This window comes from Gracilinanus agilis, chromosome 2 (genome assembly GCF_016433145.1).
Source record: "Gracilinanus agilis isolate LMUSP501 chromosome 2, AgileGrace, whole genome shotgun sequence".
NCBI lineage: Eukaryota > Metazoa > Chordata > Mammalia > Didelphimorphia > Didelphidae > Gracilinanus > Gracilinanus agilis.
Genome location: NC_058131.1, coordinates 28,556,844 through 28,577,423, shown reverse-complemented (window position 1 = coordinate 28,577,423; position 20,580 = coordinate 28,556,844). Strand labels below are relative to the sequence as shown.

The 20,580-nt window shown below is 37.9% G+C and overlaps 1 protein-coding gene across 1 annotated transcript in view; it reads right to left on the bottom strand.

The window, feature by feature from the left end:
• Positions 1–20,580, bottom strand: part of ZNF638 (zinc finger protein 638) — a 69,731-nt gene that overhangs the window by 8,643 nt on the left and 40,508 nt on the right. The window contains exons 15-23 of the mRNA XM_044663032.1: positions 20,097–20,225; positions 19,023–19,064; positions 18,457–18,597; positions 15,734–15,859; positions 12,717–12,754; positions 6,973–8,242; positions 6,251–6,316; positions 2,089–3,058; positions 1,570–1,641 (exon numbers count right to left, since the gene is read on the bottom strand). Of these exons, the coding sequence (XP_044518967.1) occupies positions 1,570–1,641; positions 2,089–3,058; positions 6,251–6,316; positions 6,973–8,242; positions 12,717–12,754; positions 15,734–15,859; positions 18,457–18,597; positions 19,023–19,064; positions 20,097–20,225 (2,854 nt within the window). The remainder of the gene's footprint in view (positions 1–1,569; positions 1,642–2,088; positions 3,059–6,250; positions 6,317–6,972; positions 8,243–12,716; positions 12,755–15,733; positions 15,860–18,456; positions 18,598–19,022; positions 19,065–20,096; positions 20,226–20,580) is intronic.

Sequence of the window (20,580 nt, the reverse complement as noted above, 5' to 3'; positions counted from 1 at the left end):
ACAAAATTCTTAGGAAGTATGACCTGTTGCAAAATAAAATGAGGACAACCATGGGAACAATTTATGTAAAAGGATAAGAAAAACAACTTTCAAATACCGAAGAACTCTGGTCACCATAAATAAGGATGAAGTGTGCCACCTACCTCCTAAAAAGAGATGAAAGTCACAGACATTCTATGGATTTAGTCATAAATAATGACTCATCTATTTTTTTATTCCTCCTCTCGGGCTTTAATATCAAGAGAATGAGGAAAGAGTAGAGTAACAAGACTGATGCCAAAAAAAAAAAATCAAGAGTCAAAGTAACACTTTTTAAATGCACAGAAGAGAAAAAGTGGGCAATTTTGAAAGTAACACAAAGAATTCACCATATTATTTTAATTTTTAAAAACCCCTATCTTCCATTCCATAATCAATATTGTGTATTGGTTCCAAGGCAGAAGAATGGTATGGGCTAGGCAATGGGGTTAAATGATTTGCCCAGGGTCACACAGCTAGGAAGTGTCTGAGCCCAGATTTGAACTTGGGACCTCCCATCTCTGGGCCTGGCTCTCAATCCACTGAGCCATCTCCCTTCCCCCTGGACTGTTTCAAAGTGGGCAGCAGAATGAAGAGGCAGGACAGGTTCTATTATCTGACAATTACTGTGTTTCCAAGTTTATAAAGTACTTTACATACATCATCACATTAAATGATGGAACTAGAGAAGTTATGCCACTGGAAAACAAATCAGATATATATTATGTGCCCAGCACTGAGGACACAAAAACAAAAAATGAAAATATTTTTGATTCCAGTCTTCCAGAGAAATAACATATTGCTATGTCAGCCAGACATGAGTGAATGATAACATCTCAGACAGAAAGAATCAAGTCAGCCTTGGGGAGAAAGAGTCTGAGTGAGGCTGAGCTGGATATGCTGACAGACCACCTACCTAGGGACATCCTTGGGTTGAAGGTTCCCCTCAGAAGAGAGCCAGGGCCTACATGGAGAACCTCACCTGTGTTGCTGCCCTGCTGCCCTATTATGTCTACCACTGGCCACTTGTTTCTTCTTCATCTTTTGCACATATTTTGAGGAAGAGAGAAAGGGAATTGATGGGTTCTCTTCTGAGTGGAAGGGTACTTAAATTATGGGGGAGCCTGGGTAGTGACAAAAGACAAGGTCTCTACAATAGACACCACAAGGAATGCGGAAGTCACGAAGAATCAAGAAGACTCTCCAACTGCCCTGAAAGCCCCAGCCAAGGCAATCTGACAAATCTGGAGGATTCCATGACAATTCCTACTTATCGGTCTCCTCACACAAGAGAAAAACTAGATGGTGTGAATCATCCTCTATCTAAGGAGGAGGCAAGTTCAAGAGTAGTAGGAAGAAGCAGGTACAAAGTAGTTTACACAAAGTACAAAGAAGCAGGGGAATTGTAAGGTAAAAGCTGGTAAAACTTCAAAATGGCCAAAGATATAATCAAGATGGATTGTGGAGTCAAGTGAATCCAGAATAGGGAAGATTGACTGGGAAAAGGATTGTTTAAGATTGAGACCTTTTTTATATATGCCTATTTCCTACCTGAGTGTTCTTGCTTGCTCTCTGGCTTCATCCCCTTTTCTTGAGGTGAAGCAACTTGGGAAATGCTTTGTTCTGAAATTAAGCAAAGTTTAAGTATATCTTTACCATGTTTAATCAGGTCCCACAGTAATCTGCAACAACTCTTTCTAGGCTCTTACTACCACATGGCCAAAATATTTTTCAAACAATGTGACACAGTTTTTGTTAAAGTACTAAAATATCCGTGACCTCCCTCAAACTCAAAGTCATATTTATTATTAAAGATCTCTTTTCCCTAAAACAATTCTAGTGCAGTGTAACTAGTCAGATTTAATAAAAAGAAGTTACAGCTTTACAAAAGGGAAACAAAACTTCATCCAACTCAGAGGCAAAGTGGCAGAAATAATTTGTAGGAGTCCACTTCAGATAATTTTTAAAACAGAAAAAAAAATCAAATCAAAAAAACTATTTGGTGCTTACTATAACAAAATTTTGATTTTTTTTTTTTAAAAAGAGAGAAGTCCACCATTACTTAGTTACCTGCTAGATGTCGTTCAGTCATAGTGTTGGGGTCTTTCTCTATAATCTCTTCATTGATCTGGCCCATTTGGTGCAAAGCTCTAGGCTTCTCCTGCTTTATGGCTATAGGTTTCTTCTTAATGCCTCCTGTTTTAGCCACAGAGCAAACATCTTTTCTAACTGTCTCAACTCTTAATTCATTTTCTCCTTCTTCCTCTTCTCCAACTTCATCAACAGTAACAAAATTAAGCTCCTCTTTAAGGTTGTTAAAGTCTGCCAAAGACTCTTCATCTTCTTCTGTCACTTCATCTAAAGTCACTAAATGGACATCACTGCTGTCATCTTGTATCTCATCTACTGTAACTAAAGTGGTTGGGTCTTCAGGCACCTGAGAAGAAATGAAGCCAATGGATTCCCTTACAACATTTTCTTCTTCCTTGGGATTTATAGGAGCAAAATTTATATCTGCTGACTCATTGAGAGGTAGCTCTTCCACTTCTCCAATTTCATCCACAGTTACTAGGGGTTCCCTCTTCAAAAGATCTCGTTCTTCATCCACTGACAAAATAGTGACATCTTTAGGCTCACCGTGGGAAGTGCAATCCTCTTGTTCAATTATCTCATCTAAAGTAAGGAGGGAATTTGCATTTTGGACCATTTCTTCTACATTCAGCTCCTCTTCATCATTAACTTCATCCACAGTGACCAGAGCTTTGGTTTCCAAGCCAGACTCAATGGTCAGGTGAGCAGCGGCATCTTCTTCTTCACCAATCTCATCCAGGGTAACAAAAGATAACTCACTCTCAGCAACACAACTTACTGAACTTTTCCCTTTCCTTCTTTTTAAGTTAATCTCAGAAGAAGGAAGATTCTTGAGAGGTTCTTTCTTTTTCCCCTTTGGTGCATTTTGCTTGGCTTGAGAAGGGTCTACCTCTTCTATAACTTCATCCACGGTAACAAACTCGTCCAAATTAAATGGAAAGAGCTCTTCCTCCTGAAAAAAATCAAAGTATAATGTTCTGAGTTACAAACAGCTTCTGAATTTGGATACATCTGACTCGTAAGAGTAACAACAAACTAATATTTAAGCAATGCCTTAAATATACTGTTTTCATTTGATCCTCACAACAATCAGTAACACATGCTTCTATTTATATATTATCAAGAAAATTTCAATATAAATAATCCTGGAGAGTTAAAGACCTTCAGGAAATTAACAGAATAAGCTCACTCTATTTATATCCCACTGATAAAGCATTTATAATGCAGTCTTGTTCCATGGTTATCACCCCAAAGAGCTTTCCTATAGGACGAAAGGAATCCCATCTTATGAGACCTTTGATTCCAATGAAAAGCTGTTCAAAAGAAGTCATCAATTATTTTATATGGTCATAAAACTGCAAGTCACTTCCCTACTGGATTTTTCAGCTACAAGTCACTTCCCTACTGGATTTTTCAGCTACTTATTTTTCAAAGTTTTATAAATAAAGCATCACAAGGATGCTTTCATGTAATTTTTTAAGGTCTTGCCATAACATGACCAATATTTTCCCAATATATTAAAATGATATCCAAATGACCTCTGAATTAACAGATCAAATATGTCCAGAAAGTCAAAATGACAAAAGATCTGAATCTTAAATGAGTCACTGGATCAAAGATTAAATTTTATATTTAGAGAAACAGAATGAATTTTTGTACTTCTTTTTTTCCAAATAAAAATTACATCATTTAGAATTCAAACCAAGACCTATTAAATACCTATTTGCAATAAAAGTAATGCTTCGAGCACCATATGATACAAAGTCAGGTGGGGAAGGGGACAAATGGACACATATTGCATATGCTGTCATATATATCTTTTCGGGTTGGGGCTTTTGCTCAAATTTTTGTTAAAAGGTTAAATTCAATGGTGGGAGATGAGACAGGATTCTGCTGTTAAAAAAAGTACTGAAGAGAAACTACTCCCTGCCCTCAATATATTACCATTCAATTGCCAAAGATGCAAATACAGAATAATTTGAGGAGAATGAGAACACAAACAACTGAAGGAAAAGGAGAGTGGCTAACTAACCACATTAGTTGGCAACTAAGCTGAGCCCTGAAAAATTCTAAGATGTAGAAGTGAAGAAGAATTACATGGAGAAAGCCTTGTGTAAAGGCATGGAGGTGGAATGTTGAGTTCAAGGAACAGTTTAGTAGCCATTCTGGCTATAACACGCAAAAGTAATATGAAAACTACTTGGGAGCCCATATGATGAAGAGCTTTAAATAACAGGCTCCCCAACTCTGCAGAATGGGGGGGACTATAGTTAAGGAATATAATATAAACTCCTCAACAGTTAATGTGCTTCTTGGTTTTGCTTAACAGTCTCTTCTTTTTTGATCTTTATTACTAGGGACAATGAAAATAAATAAATGAAGAACAATAAAGTACATTCCCTATTGAAAGGACTACTATAATTTCTTTGTAAAGAGCAGGGGGAAAAAAAGAAGAGGTTGAGGAATCTAGGAGGTGATAAAAAGCCAAGAGTTTTGAGAGGAAATGACACAATCAGTCCTGTTTTACCAATATTATTTTGGAAACTGTGTAAAGGAGGGATTGGAGTAGGGGGTAAGGATAGGTCTCAAAGAAATAAATTCCACCAAGAAGGATTCCTTTGAATTACTGGTCATAACAAAGGCAACAGAATGTAACAAATATTGCACTATCTCTACTCTGGGATGACCGTATACGGTCTCCTCCATCTCAAAGCTTTAAGACTGACTAACCTAGTACAGTGCACAGAGAAGCAATGTGTGATACAAAGATGACACTTCAAATTAGGGGCCTGTGCTACTCACTAATTATACTAACCACTCAGGTCTCCCAATCTCTATACAGGTTGGATAAAAAGATGACTTATTCTAACTAAGCAACCTCTCTGCATTTGCAGAATAGGAAAATCTTTATTGAAAAAAAAAATCCATAAAGAAAAACAATTAAGTTATATATTTAAAAACCCAAAGCTCTGTGACCAAATGAATGGGATGAACTATGATTGTTCCTCCTGCTTTTCAAACAAAACTCCAGAACTCTGTTAAGTTTGCCCTTTAAGGTAGGATGGAAATATAAAGTTTCTTCCCACAATTAAACCTTTCTGATATTTAGTTATTTAAAGAAAAGAATCGAGTGAAAAGAAATAGGCTTAGGAAAATACGCTTTAAATGGCTACAACAAAACTGAAAACAAAAAAGGTACATAAAAGAAGTCTTTCCTCTATGAAATTAGAATTTCACTATCCCATTATTTATTTGCTAAGGAGTGCCAGATTGATCTCTAGGATTATGCCTATCAATTTCATCCTAAAGTAGTGCCATGAAATGGATTCCACTCTGTCTACATAGGCCCCCTGGTACCTTGTGCATGTTTTTTTCATCTCATCCCTCTTCTACCCTTAAAATGTCCCTTCCACGCAGGCTTTTCTGTTCACCTTGAATAATGGTTGTTTCTTTCCAACAAGTAAGGATTGGGCATAGTGGCACAGCCTGTAATCCAGCTATCTCTAACAAGAAGGCTGAGGCTGGTGGATCTCTGGAGCTCAGGAGTTCTAAGTTGAGTGGACACTAAGTCCAGCATCAATATGGTGAGCCCCAGGAAGAGGGCTCAGTCTATGGAGGGTCAAAAGGTTCTAGGTAATTTTGAAACACAATAGTTTGTTAAAGCTCCTATGCTTATCACAATGGGACCTGTGTAGCCCCTGTACTTCCAGGATGGGCAAGATAGGAAAACCCAGCATTTCTTTCCTTTTAAAGGGGGGTGGGGGGGAGGGAGAGAGAAGGATAAATCAGGAATAGCTCATTTAAATTGAATACAACTCCCTAGAGTTACATTACTCATTTTATGGTGTCATGGTCTTATTAAGACTAGAAACAAATCATTTCGTGTGTGTGTGTGTGTGTGTGTGTGTGTGTGTGTGTGTGTGTGTGTGTGTGTGTGTGTGTGTGTTTTTGTGTGTGTCTCTCTCTCTTTCTTCTAGTCCCAGCAGGTCTACTACAAAAGCTTGAAGCTAGTAAAACCAGCTAACTTGAAGTCCAGTTCAGTTCTTCTTATTTCCTGTCCCTTTTGTTTTACCCCACACAGTTTTTCACATAGAATCCTCCTATGGAGGAACAGGGGTGAGAGGGAAGGGTCCATCCTTACCTCTCTAGGTTTGGCAGTCTTACCAGAGCTGCCTTTAGGGTTCTTAGTGTTCTGCCCAGCAGAAGTCTGAAAGATTAGACAAGGGATGAAGGAACACAGGACACACAATCAGGCAGGCAGTCTTCTTTCAAGAGCCAAAATATCACATCAAGTGCAAGTAACACGGTCATGGTGGACTCCATGGTTCAAATATTTAATATGTATCAAACTAAGCCATCAATCACTTAATAATAGAGGCAAAGTCTCTGAAACAAAGTCATCATTAATATCGGATTCAAGATCTCTTCTCCCTGAAACCAATCCCTGGGTAGGATGATCAGTGATTTAAAAAAAAAAAAAAAACTACAATTCACAATAAGAGACAAAAACTTTTTTCCCCCATTGAGAGTCAGATTGGCAGAAATGACATTTGGGAGATTCACTGGAGAGAATCTTTAAAAAAGAAAATGTTTCCTCTCTGGAGGAACCTCATCCATATAACACTTTTCAAACCTGTAATATTCAAATGATGGACCGAAGCTGTTAACGCAAATGAACAAATTACCTGTCATGTTGATAGTCCCATGCTGCTGTGGGCCTAAAACCAGCAATTCTGAAGGAAAAGGAGTGGGAGCTCAGGGAAGGGGACGTGAGAGCACATTTACACAGTCTACCCCATAGCTGGAGCAGCAGAGTTAGTTACTTGACAATTACACCGAGCCGGCCTTCCTGCCTTTTCTCACCTTATTGCCGCTGTCATCCCGTTTCATGGTGGAAGGTCTAGTCTCTGTTTCTTGAGACTGTTTTGCTAGAGCCCTGTAATCCTTGTCTTGTGGAGCTGAGGTCCGCCCACTGCCTCCTCTGGCTATGCCGCTGGGGGAAGTTTTAGATTTGCTGCTGCTTTCACCCAGTGTGGACCTGGCACTGGCAGGTCTAAGAGAGCCCATGTCTTTGGTGGTGAGCTTCTTCTCCACACTTGCTTGGCTTTTGGGCAAAAGCTTTGAGCATGTCCTCTGATCTTCTGTTTTCACCTCACTTTTCTGACCAGTCACTTTTGTCTTGAGTGTGTTTGGGGTGGAAGCCATGAGCTTGGAGCTCAGTTTGCTGGAAGAGGCATTTGATACCACCTGAACACTGGTTTTACTTGTTTCATCAGGCTTGCTAGCTTGGCCTACTCCTTTATTCGCATGTTCTTTAGTCACAGTGCTATCTCCAGTTTTCTCTCTTGTCACCACAATAATCCTTTCAGACTTCTCCATGCCCAACGCATCCTCAGCTCCGTTCTTTTCGGGTTCCTTCTCTGGCCCTATTTCCAGCGCAGTTTTCAGCTCGATTCTAGTGTCCTTGAAATCAGTCCCCTTGTCCTCTTTTTCCTCCATGGTGTTTTTATCACAAATTTCCTCTTTGCCAGCTGCTGCCTTCTCATTCCCGGTAGAAGCTCCCTGTATTGTCACCATAGGAGAAACAGGCAGCGGCACTTCTGCAGAGGCTTCGAGTACTTCCATGTCTGTTGCTACTTCACCAACAGACCCTGATTGGGCATTTCCAGATTTCTCCACATCATGAACATCTTCAGTCTCTGGAAGAGACTCTTCCATCTTTTGCTTACTGTCCTCTTCTGCACATGGCCCAGTGCAGAGAGCCAGTTCTTGTTCCGACTTAACTTTGACCTTCTCCTCTTTCTCCACATCAGTCATGTTCTCCTGAGAAGTAATCATAGAATTCTCTGAACTGTCTTTGACCATAGTCAGGGCAGAGTTTCCATCGGTATTCCTCAGCTCTGCCTCCTCCACCTGTACTTCTACCTCCACTTTGCCAGGAGCCAAGTCAGAGTCACACACTGCTCCTCTTTCAGGCTCTCCCTTGGAAGGCTCTTCCTGCAGTGTGGAAGGCTCCATTTGGAGGACAGGATTTAGGATGGCCTCTTCCTTGATTTCACTAGGCTTAACTGAGGAACTATCAGCTGCTGTTTGCACCTCACTTTCATCAACTGGATTGTTTTTCAAGTCAGGGCTAAAGGTATTTAAAAACAAAAAACACAAACAAAAAACAAACAAAAATCAAACTATGATGAGAATTCAATCTTTACAAATAACCCTCTTGACGCCAATGGTTAAGATTTCCTGATGCATTAGTAATTAGCATTGGGAAATCTAGCCTATCAGCGTTAAAATGGTTAAAAATATTTGAGGCAAATCAGTGAACAATTTAATTTTTTAAAAAAGAAATCCTCCTTAGAACCAAAAATTTCCCTATAATTCAAGGGAAATTACTTGTACAAGTAAGACTTCTGCTCATTATTTTTATTTAACAAGGAGCAGCTTTTTTCCCCTGGAGATCACGGCTACATCTGATTTTAGGAGGTTGGACAAGTATATACAGGTACGCGCATAAAACACTGTCCCCACACCACCCTCATCAAAAACAATTTTGATTTACTATCAAGAGCCCATTTCCCCGAAAGTGGCGACCTAAAGCTCTAATTCTCACCAATCTGGCATAAAGGATGTCATTTGACTAAGCCACATCTAAAAAAAGTACAACTGGAAACTGGTGGGAAGGGAGAGGGGAGAAAAGTGATATCCAACAAATATTCCCTGAACCCCAAATGTATCACCCTCCTTTTGGATGGGGGGGATCAGTTTGGCTATGAGTTTGCCTTCAGTTTCCAAGGCTGTGAAGATAAAGAATGTGCCCCATCCATCCATCCCCCTCCTCCCCTACTCCCCAGTTTTGTCATGCTTTTAAAGAATATTTCAAAGACAGTTCTACTGGAAGTTAGGTTCCCTATAAAGACCTTCAAAAAGAGAATTCAAGATAAGAGAAAAATTTTCAAAAAGCAAATTACCATAATGTGAGCACACACAATATAACGGAAAGAAGTCTTCTGCTACATATAGGAAGGAAAATGGAAGTTAAATACTTCCTTTAAAGTTCTATGCACCAACATTTTCCTTTTTGTGTCAACATTTATTTAGTGCCTACTTTCCCAACTCTGTCCCTCAGACAAAGAGACCTAATGAACCATCTTTTCATTAATACTCCACAGATCGTTGCTCATCTTATATACCCAACATGCTATCAAAAATGAAGTAACATGTATTAAAAATGGCGAGGGGAAGGCATGCCCCAAAGCAAGACAGTCAGACGGGCATAAATATTGAGCAGAAAAGGACATTACTTTCTCTTCCATCTGTTTTAAGAGGAGATGAAAAGATTTATGACATCTCATGCTTTTCAGAAGAGTAAGTTTTGAGCTCAAGTAACAAACTATCTTTCTCTATATTCTTCCTTAGGTAATGAAGCTGGTATCCAAAGCTAATTGTTCTCTGAAAATGTCTTAAAGCATCACAAAAAGCAAATGCTTACTGCTGCTACCTGAGAGTCCAGTGCAGTTGGTGGAACTGTCATCTTCTCCCTAAAAATGGTAGGTTCAGGCTTCAAAAAGGAGACCAAGTCTCTTAACAGATCAGTAACCACATTCAAAAAAATCTTCCACTCTCCTGAAAAGCTGTAATGATAAACTAAAACTCTGAGAATTTAATTCCATGGTGCAAGCAGTGTCTTGTTTATGAGAGAAATGTAGCTTTTCGCTACTGGAAGAACAATTCAGCCCTCACAAACACCTGGGACTAAGGACAACTGATCCAACTTGTTTGTTGGGGCTAAGTCTAAATGAATTGATATGCCAATAAAAAAAATTGGGATAAAGGCAAGAAAAAATCCTGGCAAAATGACTATCTGAAAACTAATTTTTCAATTATGCTTTTTTTCTTTGAAGTGTGAGATTCTTTTGCAGGGCTGAGTGCTCCATTCCATTCCTCATTTATTGGACTACAAGTGAGCCCCAAAGAATTGACAAAAGCATCTGTGGTTCATTGGCTCAGAAAGGCAGCGAAAGACCGTTTAGTCCCTGATCCCAAGCTCTATATTTATTTTCCATCTCTTCTATGCTGGAAGTTTTCATTAATCTTCACCACACTATATAAGTTCTATATTTTAAAAAGGGGAACACTGCTAGAATATAAAAGCATATCAAGCATTCATGAAAATGGCATTATCTTGCCATCTTTGTTCTTATATGTTGGGCTCCAAAGATGCAAAGTTTCTTCACAAAAATCAGACTCAGTTTCCGAATTTCTGGGGAAGCTTTGGCATTTTAGGAAAAGTTGCTTCTTTACTAATAGTCACAAAGTATCTCACAGAGTCATGAAAATTCAATCCCCCTCTCCCCCCATGACAATACAGTTCAACAGTCTTCAAGGTCGAAGAAAGCACAATTAGGGATGAAAATCTCAGGTGGAAAAAAGGCATGCCCCACTTTGGGAACACATTAGCAGATCCCAGCAAGGTGCCCCAAGAAGGACCTCGTTAGCAGCAGCTGGAACAGGATGCCACCGTCGCCCTTGCTCTATGTCCTCACTGAAGTTGCTGTCAAGTCCAGTGCCTCACTTTCCCCACCACACTTAAGCTTCACAATTGAATTCCCTTAAGAACATGTGCCTGTTAAGAACCTCCATCAGAGTAAATGGGGAATCTGATCAAAGTCACAGCACATACACTTTCAGCTCAGATCTAAACTCTGATATTTCAGTTGGCTCTGAAGTGCCCCCCAAATATCATTAAGGAACATTAAAGACTTGCTCTTCCATCCTGCTTTGAAGTTTCAACCACATACTGCTTAAGAAATCAGGTTTTCAGAAGAACTTGACTGACAATGAGTAGTAAAAAGTTGTGAAATTCTCCTTCTTCAGACTGTAGCTATAATGATCAAATAGACCACATTCAAACACGTCCCTTGTGCCAAGAGCGAAGAAAATTCCAGCATTTCTTCAAGGTTAGCTCAACCCAACCAAAAGCAAATTCAATCCACAGTGGTCAGATCACATCCTCTGGCTCTCCACTCCCATTCCTCAGCTTGGAAAACTCAATTGGGAATGGGAGGCGAGAAAAGCAGTAGCTAATACAGGAGGGAATTTCCATGAATTTAAGTTTTTTATTTACTTGTAAATAAATTGTTCTATTATTAGCTATTATTAGCTATTAGCTGGGGGAGGACTGAAGTGGAGGGGACAACAGTCTAAGAAGCTGAGAAGAAAGATCATTCCAAGCACATATGTCAGCAGCTCAGGTCGAAATGTGCAAAGCAGAAACGTATTCACTTGTTTACCAGTTACAGAACAAATCTGGACAAACTGATATGAGCTGTGTGGGTCTTTTACTTTCCTTGGGATGCTTCTCTTAAATTAAGTCTACCATTACTCTGGGAATTCAAAGATGGTGATAGCATTACTCCTGTGGCATATTTATTTTAAAAGATTCAATGTGTGATCTATGTAATCTGTGATGATGAAATATTGGACGAGTAAGGTTCCCAACATATTTTTATATGAATTCTATCCATTACTTCTAAACTAATGGTTAAATATTTTCTTTTCTACAACATAAGAACTGAGAGCCCACATTGTTTTCAGAGCTCCTCAGATTAGAGAATGGGTCACCCAAAAGAACAGAGAATTGTCCATATTTTCTAAGAGTATGTTCTGATCCCAAAACATGTATGATGTTGCAGAGTAATTTAAAATATGAAAAAACCATCTAAATATGCTGAAAGGAGAAGCAAATAACTGATAAGGACCAAGTCACAATCAATCAAAAATATGGTTTCCTATTGCAGAAACATAAAACATCTTAAAACTATTTTATTTGGCTTTTTAACTTCTGCCTACAAAATATAGACAGAAACACCACTAAAACTACACAAAGGATTTTCCTCTTTCCTATCCCTCTTCTTCTCCCCAGGGGATTTTGAAGCAATTGTTATCATAAAAATGAATCATTATTGCTAAAATTTTGTGTTTTTCTATATGTTTTAGGTAACCAATCGGATAAAAAATTGACAAATTTTCAATATCGGTTGTTTTTTTTTTGTCTCAAGCCAATGACAATAAAATAGATCAGATAAAATGTTAATATTATGCTTAATCATTTAAAATAGAAATGGTGCTGATATTTAAAGCATCAAAAGAATATAGAGGTTAGCCAACTGGTTAATTCTTTCAAAAACAATTTAGCAATCTACTATTTGACACTAAAACACTATATTTGAAAACCTCAAATTGAAGTATATCTATGCATTCATACAACTTCTTAAATAAATATGACCAATCAATATCTTCCGGAAAAAAAAGGAATACAAACTCTGGACAAACATAAAAAGAAAAGCATAATAAGCTTGTACATATGTTAATTAAGTAACCTCAAATCAAAAGTTAGGGGCATTCTGGGCTATATATGCACACAAAAACTTTAATTTAAAAGTCAGAAGAATAGAATATATATATATATATATATAGTATGTATGTATGTGTATATATATATATATATACACACACATATATATACACACATATTTATATATACACATAAATATACATATTGATATAGTGATTTGAACAATACCAAAGATTAGACAACTAAAACATACCTCTCTTTTCCAAGTTCTGGATCTCTCTCAGTTTGAACCTGAAATACAATTTCATTCATTTAATTTGGAAAATCCTTCACATTACCATATACAGTCCAGACCATGTTGTTATACAAGTCTAAGTTGAATCAAATGACTTGAATGTTTAAAAGCCAAGACAATTAAAATACAATACCTTAGGGAGCAGATGGGTAGCTCAGTGGATTGAGAGCCAGGCCTAGAGACTGGAGGTCCTAGGTTCGAGTCTGGCCTCAGACACTTCTCAGCTGTGTGACCCTGGACAAGTCACTTGACCCCCATTGCCCACCCTTACCACTATTCCACCTATGAGCCAATACACAGAAGTTAAGGGTTTAAAAAAAAATACAATACCTTAAATAGCAAATAGCAAAATTCTCAATGACTTGTAACTATACCTTATATATCAAGTCATGTCAAAAGGATCTCTAGTTCTTGTTAGGAAAAAAATCTCATGCTAGCTTAAAAAGCCACACATCAACTGGGGGAGGAGAGGGAGATAGAATGAGGATTCTTAACCTGGGATCCACAAACTATTTTTAAAATATATCTTTTTTTTTTTTTTAAACTCTTACCTTCAGTCTTAGAATTAATACTGTGCACTGGTTCCAAGGCAGAAGAACAGTAAGGGCTAGGCAATGGGGGTCAAGTGACTTGCCCAGGGTCACACAGATGGGAAGTGCCTGAGGCCAAATATGAACCTAGGACCTCCCTAGGCCTGGCTCTGAATCCACTGAGCCATCCAGCTGCCCTGTAAAATGTATCTTGATAATTGTATTTTAATATTATTGGTTTCCTTTGTCATCCTCTATATTTTTTCTATGCATTCAAAAAACAAGCTTTCCTTGCCTGCCAAAGAGGTACCAATACAAAGAAAAAGTATAAAAATTCCTAGTACAGAACATTAAATATTGTGACTTATAAGTATTACCCTCTGCATAATACTTAAAAACTATCATTGAAATACCAGCATCTTCACTGTCAGAATGACAAGAAAAAGATTCTAAACCTCTCCTGAGCAGTACGTTTATTTTAAAGTTAAAAGTTAAAGTAAGCTGTACTCTCTAGTACATGCTAAAATATAGGGGATGGAGCAAAAGACACAAAGCTCAAATTTGGTTATTAAACTGAAGTTATCTTGGTGAGTTTGGTATTGGGGAGGAGGGGCTGAGGACCAGATCTAAAGGAGTTCTCCCATTTTGAAAGTCAGAGCCCCTTGATAGAACCATTTAGACCCTTCAGAATCTTCCAGTTAGAATCTATAAGAGGTAGAACTTTAATGAGGTCCTTCTGGTCCCAAAGCAAGCTATATCCAATATACTACACAGCATTATTCAGAATTTTCATTTTAGAAGTGTAAAAAAACTAAAAACAACAACAAAATGAGACTGAGGAAATGGTACCAAAATTATTGTTAGGGAATAAAAGTGCCTAGATATCAGAAGTCTATAAGGGGGAAATGATAATTCAGTTGTTAAAACTCCATCCTTCAACGTCTGGCACAAAAAATGATACATTTCCTTTTTAAGCAGAAGAAAACTACTGGAAAAAAACAGAATGAGATTCAAATGAACAAAGATCTGACAATTATTAAGACCTCAATATATTCTCTTTTTAATATTTCCTCAATATGAATTTTGAAGGGAAAATTGAGAATAAAAATATAGGGCAGCATTCCCAAACAGAGGGCAAATTCAAGCTATCTGTGAGCCCCAGTATGACTAGAAAAGAGCTGAGGTAGGAAGTGCTTGATTTGGGCTGCTGGTCAAAGGGGAAGGGCATACAAAAAAATGTCCTTGGCACTAGAGAAGGGAGCCATGTCTTCACCAACATTGATATAGGAAACATATTCTCTATATAATGTATATATGAACATACAGCTATTATGCCTAATGAATCAAAGACCTACTATTTAGTATTATTATTTTTAAAAAATGAAATCCTTGCCTTTTGTCATATTATCAATTCTAAGACAGAAGGGTGGCATGGGCTAGGCAATCTGAGGGGCACACAAGTAGGAGTGTCTGAGGCCAGAACTGAACCCAGACTCTCCCAACCATAAGACTGGCACTCTAACCACTGAGACACCCAACAGTTTTTCTACTATTGATTATTAGCAATGTTTTATAATAATAAAAATGTGGGACAGAAATATTACATAAGCTTAAGTTGTATACCAAAATGTCAGAACAAGACCTTTTAAATTGATGAAATTCTGACACAACTGTGGACTTCTCCATAAAAACATCTTTCAGATAGCTGGATCCTTACTACCTCCCTTCTGGAACTGTTGATGGCTTTCTTCCTAAAATCACATGTGGAGGCAACTGGGTGGCTCAGTGGATTGAAAGCCAGGCCTAGAGATGGGAGGTCCTGGGTTCAAATGTGGCCTCAGATACTTCCTAGCTGTGTGACCCTGGGCAAGTCACTTGACCCCCATTTCCTAGCCCATACCACTCTTCTGCCTTAGAAACAATATATAGTACTGATTCAAAAATGGACGTAAGGGCTTAAAAAATAAATAAAATTTAAAAAAAAAAAAAAGTGATTCAAATTACTGCCTAGTACTTATCAGAGCCCTCCCTAGATATGGCTCCACCAATCATAGATCCAAGAGTCTAGCTGAAAATAATCAAGTTCTGAAGAAATGAGTAAATCTGACACTGAAAGAAAGCACCACGTACATTTCGTTTTCTAGGGTCACCTTATTGGAAGATCTAGTGGCAATTTTTGATGCAGTAATTTATCTATACAGATTAAGAGATCTAAAATTTTACAAACAAAATAATATGCCAAAGGTGAGGTCCTATGGTTGGTATAACCTGCCTTTATTCTTCCTAATTTTTGTTACAAGGAAGGCTCATCAAGGAAGGGAGAGATAGAAAAACAAAAGGCATCAATTAAAAAAAAAGATAAAGTCAAGTGGTTCATAATCATCTCCAACATGACTCCTGTCACTCTTAAGTACAAGAATTCCTAATTACCAAATTCTGTCTTACCTTGGATGGTTCTGTCTTCAGAGACAATGAACAGGACAAGATATTTTCACCCATCTTAAAAGGATTTTGTTTTAAGAAGCCGTGCATTTTCTGAGCAGATTCACAAGTATCTAACTGAAGAATTACCTTTGGGGTGGGGGATGGGAGAGGAAGGAAAAAAGGGAAAACATAGTTTACCCCCAATATTTTAAAACTTTCAAGTATAATTTTTATTCTATATTTTAGATACAACCTTGGGTTAGCACCTAAATGCATACTTTCCTAAAGATGGACTTTACAGAAGGCAGGACATCTGTAAATAAATATTGCTAATGACTGCACTGCTAATTGAAGAAGTAGCACTAAATGACAAAAAAAAAAAAAAGAAAAAGAAAATATTTTCATCTTTTCTTTTTTTCTTCATATAACTATCAATTTAACAAAAAACCCATTTTGGAAACAACCTAGATCTCACTGGGTCCAACCCAGCCATAACTTACCAATTGAGGGAATTCCATGATTTGGTTCAAGTGATGTTCAGGGGCCCAGCAAGAACCTTAACAGATGGAGGCAAGCTGCTTTCCATGGGAAAGCCTGATCTCACCAAGGCTCATTCTCTCCTTATTTATGCTCCCCAACAAACCATGGGCTTGGACCAGTTGCCCAGGGGCCCTCAGTTATTGTGCAATAAGATTCAGTAACCTGCAGCTGGTCACTTCAGAGGCTTTTGACCAGAAGAAACAAGGTGCAAGGGGCCGTAGACAGTGGATATAGAGCCAGGAGGTCCTGGGTTCAAATCTGACCTCAGATACTTCCTAGCTGTGTGATTCTGGCCAAGTCACTTAACCCCCATTGGCCCTTACCAATCTTATGTCGTGGAACTAATACACAGTATTGAATCTAAGAAGGAAGGTAAAAGATTCAGATATACTTTCTGGCTCAGAATAAGGAGTAACATTTTACCCCATGTGGTGACTGGTTACAATACAAATTAATGCCCTTTTATTCCCACCTATCTCACTTCTCACAGAATTTATTCCAAATCTCTCCCTATTCAGGTGCCTTGTTTTCCTACCTTCTCCTCCACTGAAGAACAAAACAAAAAAAAAAAACATGAAAGCAAACATCTTTTTCTTAACACTTTGACAACACCACCCTCCACTCTCTATCCTTTTCCCTCACAAAGGCCAACACATCTACAAGGAACTCAACCCACCCTCCCACTATATCCTCTCTAGCTAAGCACATCCTTGAGCATCCCTAATCTGCAGCCTCTTCTTATCAAATGGTCCATTTCCTGCTATTTTCACCCCTCCCCACAGACTCCAAGAAGCTTTTGTGCTCACCTTATCCTCCCACCCTCACCTCTAGCCAAGGTCCTTGGAAAAAAAAGGGTTCTACTTGGTTCCTCCACTTCCTCAGTTTGAAATAATTTCAATCTGACTTTTGACCTCATCAATGACTGGTCAAGTGCTTCTCTACCTGTCAGCTTCATCTGGTCCTGACATTACAGGTTTCTGCTTTTGGGGCTCTTCCCTCTCTGATTTTTCTGACACTCCTCTCTTCCTCTATTTCCAATGCTGGCCCTTAACATGTATGTTCTGCAACTCTAGCCTATTCTAGGGCCTCTTTTCTTTTTCCCCATTAAGAGTTGCTTCATTGGTAAAACTGTTAAGGTAAGACCTTGTTAAGGATCCTGTTTATGCTGACAGCTCCATGTTCTCTACCTCCATTCTCACTATCTCTCCTGAGCATCACTCATTCCCACACTACCACAAATGCTCACTGGACCTTTCAAACTCCTGTCCCAGAGATATCCTAAAACTTCTCTAAAACTGAGTTCATCTTCTTCCCCCTTCTTCAAATTTCTCTATAGTGTCACAAGCACCATGCCAATTCTAGTTGTTCAGGATTTCATCTCAGTGTTTGCCTCTACCTCCCATACCTCACAAATCCCATCAGCTGCCAAATCTTGCTATTTCTATCTTCATAACTTCTCTCATATCTGAACTTTCCAATCACCACCTCTCAGGTAGACTGCAGCAGCTTCTTTCCTCAAGCTTCTCCCCACTCTAGTCCACCTTATGCATTTCTGCCTAAGTGCTGACTACCTCATCACTCTATTCAATAAAACCCTCGGCTTCCTGCTATCTCTATAAATCAAACATAGTTCCCTTTGCTGAGCTTGTGAAGTCCCGTATAATAGGGCACCAAACTACTTTCATGCCTTGTTGGGTAGCATTCCATCCCATTCTCCATAATGTTATTATACACTATTTATATATGCTATTTATTTTATTTTATATGAAACTGTCTTTTCCTATTAGAACCCAATTTCCCTGAAAATAGGGATGGTTTCATTCTTTGCACTTGTATCATCAGGCCTTACTGAGCACAGGGTATGGTGCACAGTAGATACTTAATTCATGATTGACTGAAATAGATCTTATTAATATTTAGCTAATCTCAAGATTAAACTAGGGGGACAGCTAGGGGACTCAGCAATGGAGAAAGTCAGGCTTAAAGATGGAGATCCTGGGTTCAAATGTGGCCTCAGACATTTCTTAACTGTGTGACCATGGGCAAGTCATTTAACCCCAATGTCTAGCCCTTATCAAACCCTCTTCTGACTTGGAACCAATATGCAGTATTGATTCTAAAATGGAAGGTTTTGGTTGGAAAAAAAAAAACACTAAACCATGAACACTAATCAGAATCTAAAATTTAAAAAAGAAAATATTTACCTTGTTTCTATTATTTATGAACACATAGCGATCCACTTTTCCAAACTGAAGTCCAACACAAACAACCTCTTGTTCAGTATATCCATCATCTGGTAAGTTACCAAGATGCACAAACTGATTGTGAATGGTATCTAGATTGGCCTGTATAGATAGATAAGTTCATTTTTAAAAGAAAAATAATTACCAGAACTTTGGCATCACATTGAAAAAATGACTGCACATTATACTCCCAAAAACAAATGATGTAGTCAAGACTAAATCCTTTCCCTAAAGTACAAAAACAATTAACCCTCCAAGTTCTCGTGTTTAAAACTAAATAGGCTTCATGTAAAACTGAATTTCTTAACTATTAACAATCATTAACTTTCAAAAGGCTTAACCACAGAATTGGCTTAATTGAGGGTTTCACAATGAACTAAACTAATTCTTTTATTTGCTATAAATAGAAAAGTCAGCTGGTCTCTAGAGATTCCAGATAAATGGGTCCTAGATTTCCTAAGACAAATGAAAATACTAGTTTTTTGATCTATTAAACAAATTTGGAAAATAACAAAAACAAAACTCACCTCAGGGGAAGATTCTTTAATCAAAGTTGTGAATATAGCTTCCTAAAAAATAAAAGTTGGAAAGCTAAAGATATATCTTCTAATGAATTACACATTTAAGCTATGATGTATTAATATGCTGATATATCCAGTTTTAAGACAGGCACCTCTACTCTCTACAAAATCCCTTATCCAACAATCACAGGATTTATAGTTGGAAAGGATCTCAGAATTCAGAGTGCACCTCACTCTCTAAGATGAGGAAACTGATGCCCATCGAAGTTAAGTGACCTGCCAAGGTCAGACAACTACTTAGTAGAAAAGAGATCAGAACCCATGTTTCCTATGTTAGCCCCTCATCTTTTTGCTTAGCCATAGATGCCTTTCTTTCATTTTTTTTTTTTTTTACCTGGTCAACAATACTACTTGTTGAATATAACTCCCTGATTTTCAAATGTGGTCTTACGCTACCTATCCAACCTTAGTTTCCATCACTCTTCTATTACACGTAGTGGGAAATAAGGTTGGATAGGTAGGGTGAGACTAGATTGTGGAGGACCTTGAAAGTCAGGCAGAGAAGTCTGAACAGGATTCAGTAGAAGCCACCACAGGTTCTTTAGGAGGGATATAAGGAAAGACGACAGTCAATCCAGCAGAGGAGTAGAGGAAGAGAGACCATGTGGGAAGGAGGACGGTGGGGAGGCAAAGGCAGCACACATTACTTGACATTGAAAAGGAAGAATCAAGTGGGGAGAATGTTATAAACGTAAAGAGAAAGAGTCAACAATAACTGAGTACTTTTAGCTTCAGAAACTTGAGAGGATAGAGCTAAAAGAAATTGTGAATCTGTCCTATAAATATACATACCCAGAACAGAATTGGAAATAAGATGAATGAAAAACAAATCTGATTATGAAAAGTTGAAAGCTATGTAGAAACAAATAAAAAATATTCACCCTGAAACTAATAAAGAAATGATTCTTCTTAGTCTCTTTAGAACCTATTTTTTGTATGTAAGGATTATGGTTCTGTGCTTATGAGCTTACAAAAGATTTCTGAAATTCAGGCTCAAAAAAAGTGACAGCCATTTCTTACCTCATCCTTTAGATTGATATTTTCAGGAGCCATATTTATTGAAAGCTGATTTCCATCCATTGACATTGGGAAGCATGTATAAAACTTTACCATAGAGTCTGCAGACTTTCTATTTATTTCCATGTATGCCTTTCAAAATAGAAATTACATGACAAAAATTAGATATTTACAGTCATCAAAAAAATAAACAAAAACCTTTTAAAAAAAATCAAATTTCAAACCTATGTTTTATAGCAGTCTAATACTTCCTAGGATAAACAGAAGTTTCAATCAGAGTATCAAAATATGTAAGGTGAAATTTATTGTACATAACAGTTTGAAGACTATAACAATAGGTTTAATTTCCCCAGTTTTGTGCCTAAATGCCCCACCAATCCCCATTCCTTATATTCTGGGGATTATTTATCCCTAGAAGACACTAAGACTCAACTTGCTGTGTTTCTTTTTAACAACTAAAATAAAATTAACACTTATTAATTAATAA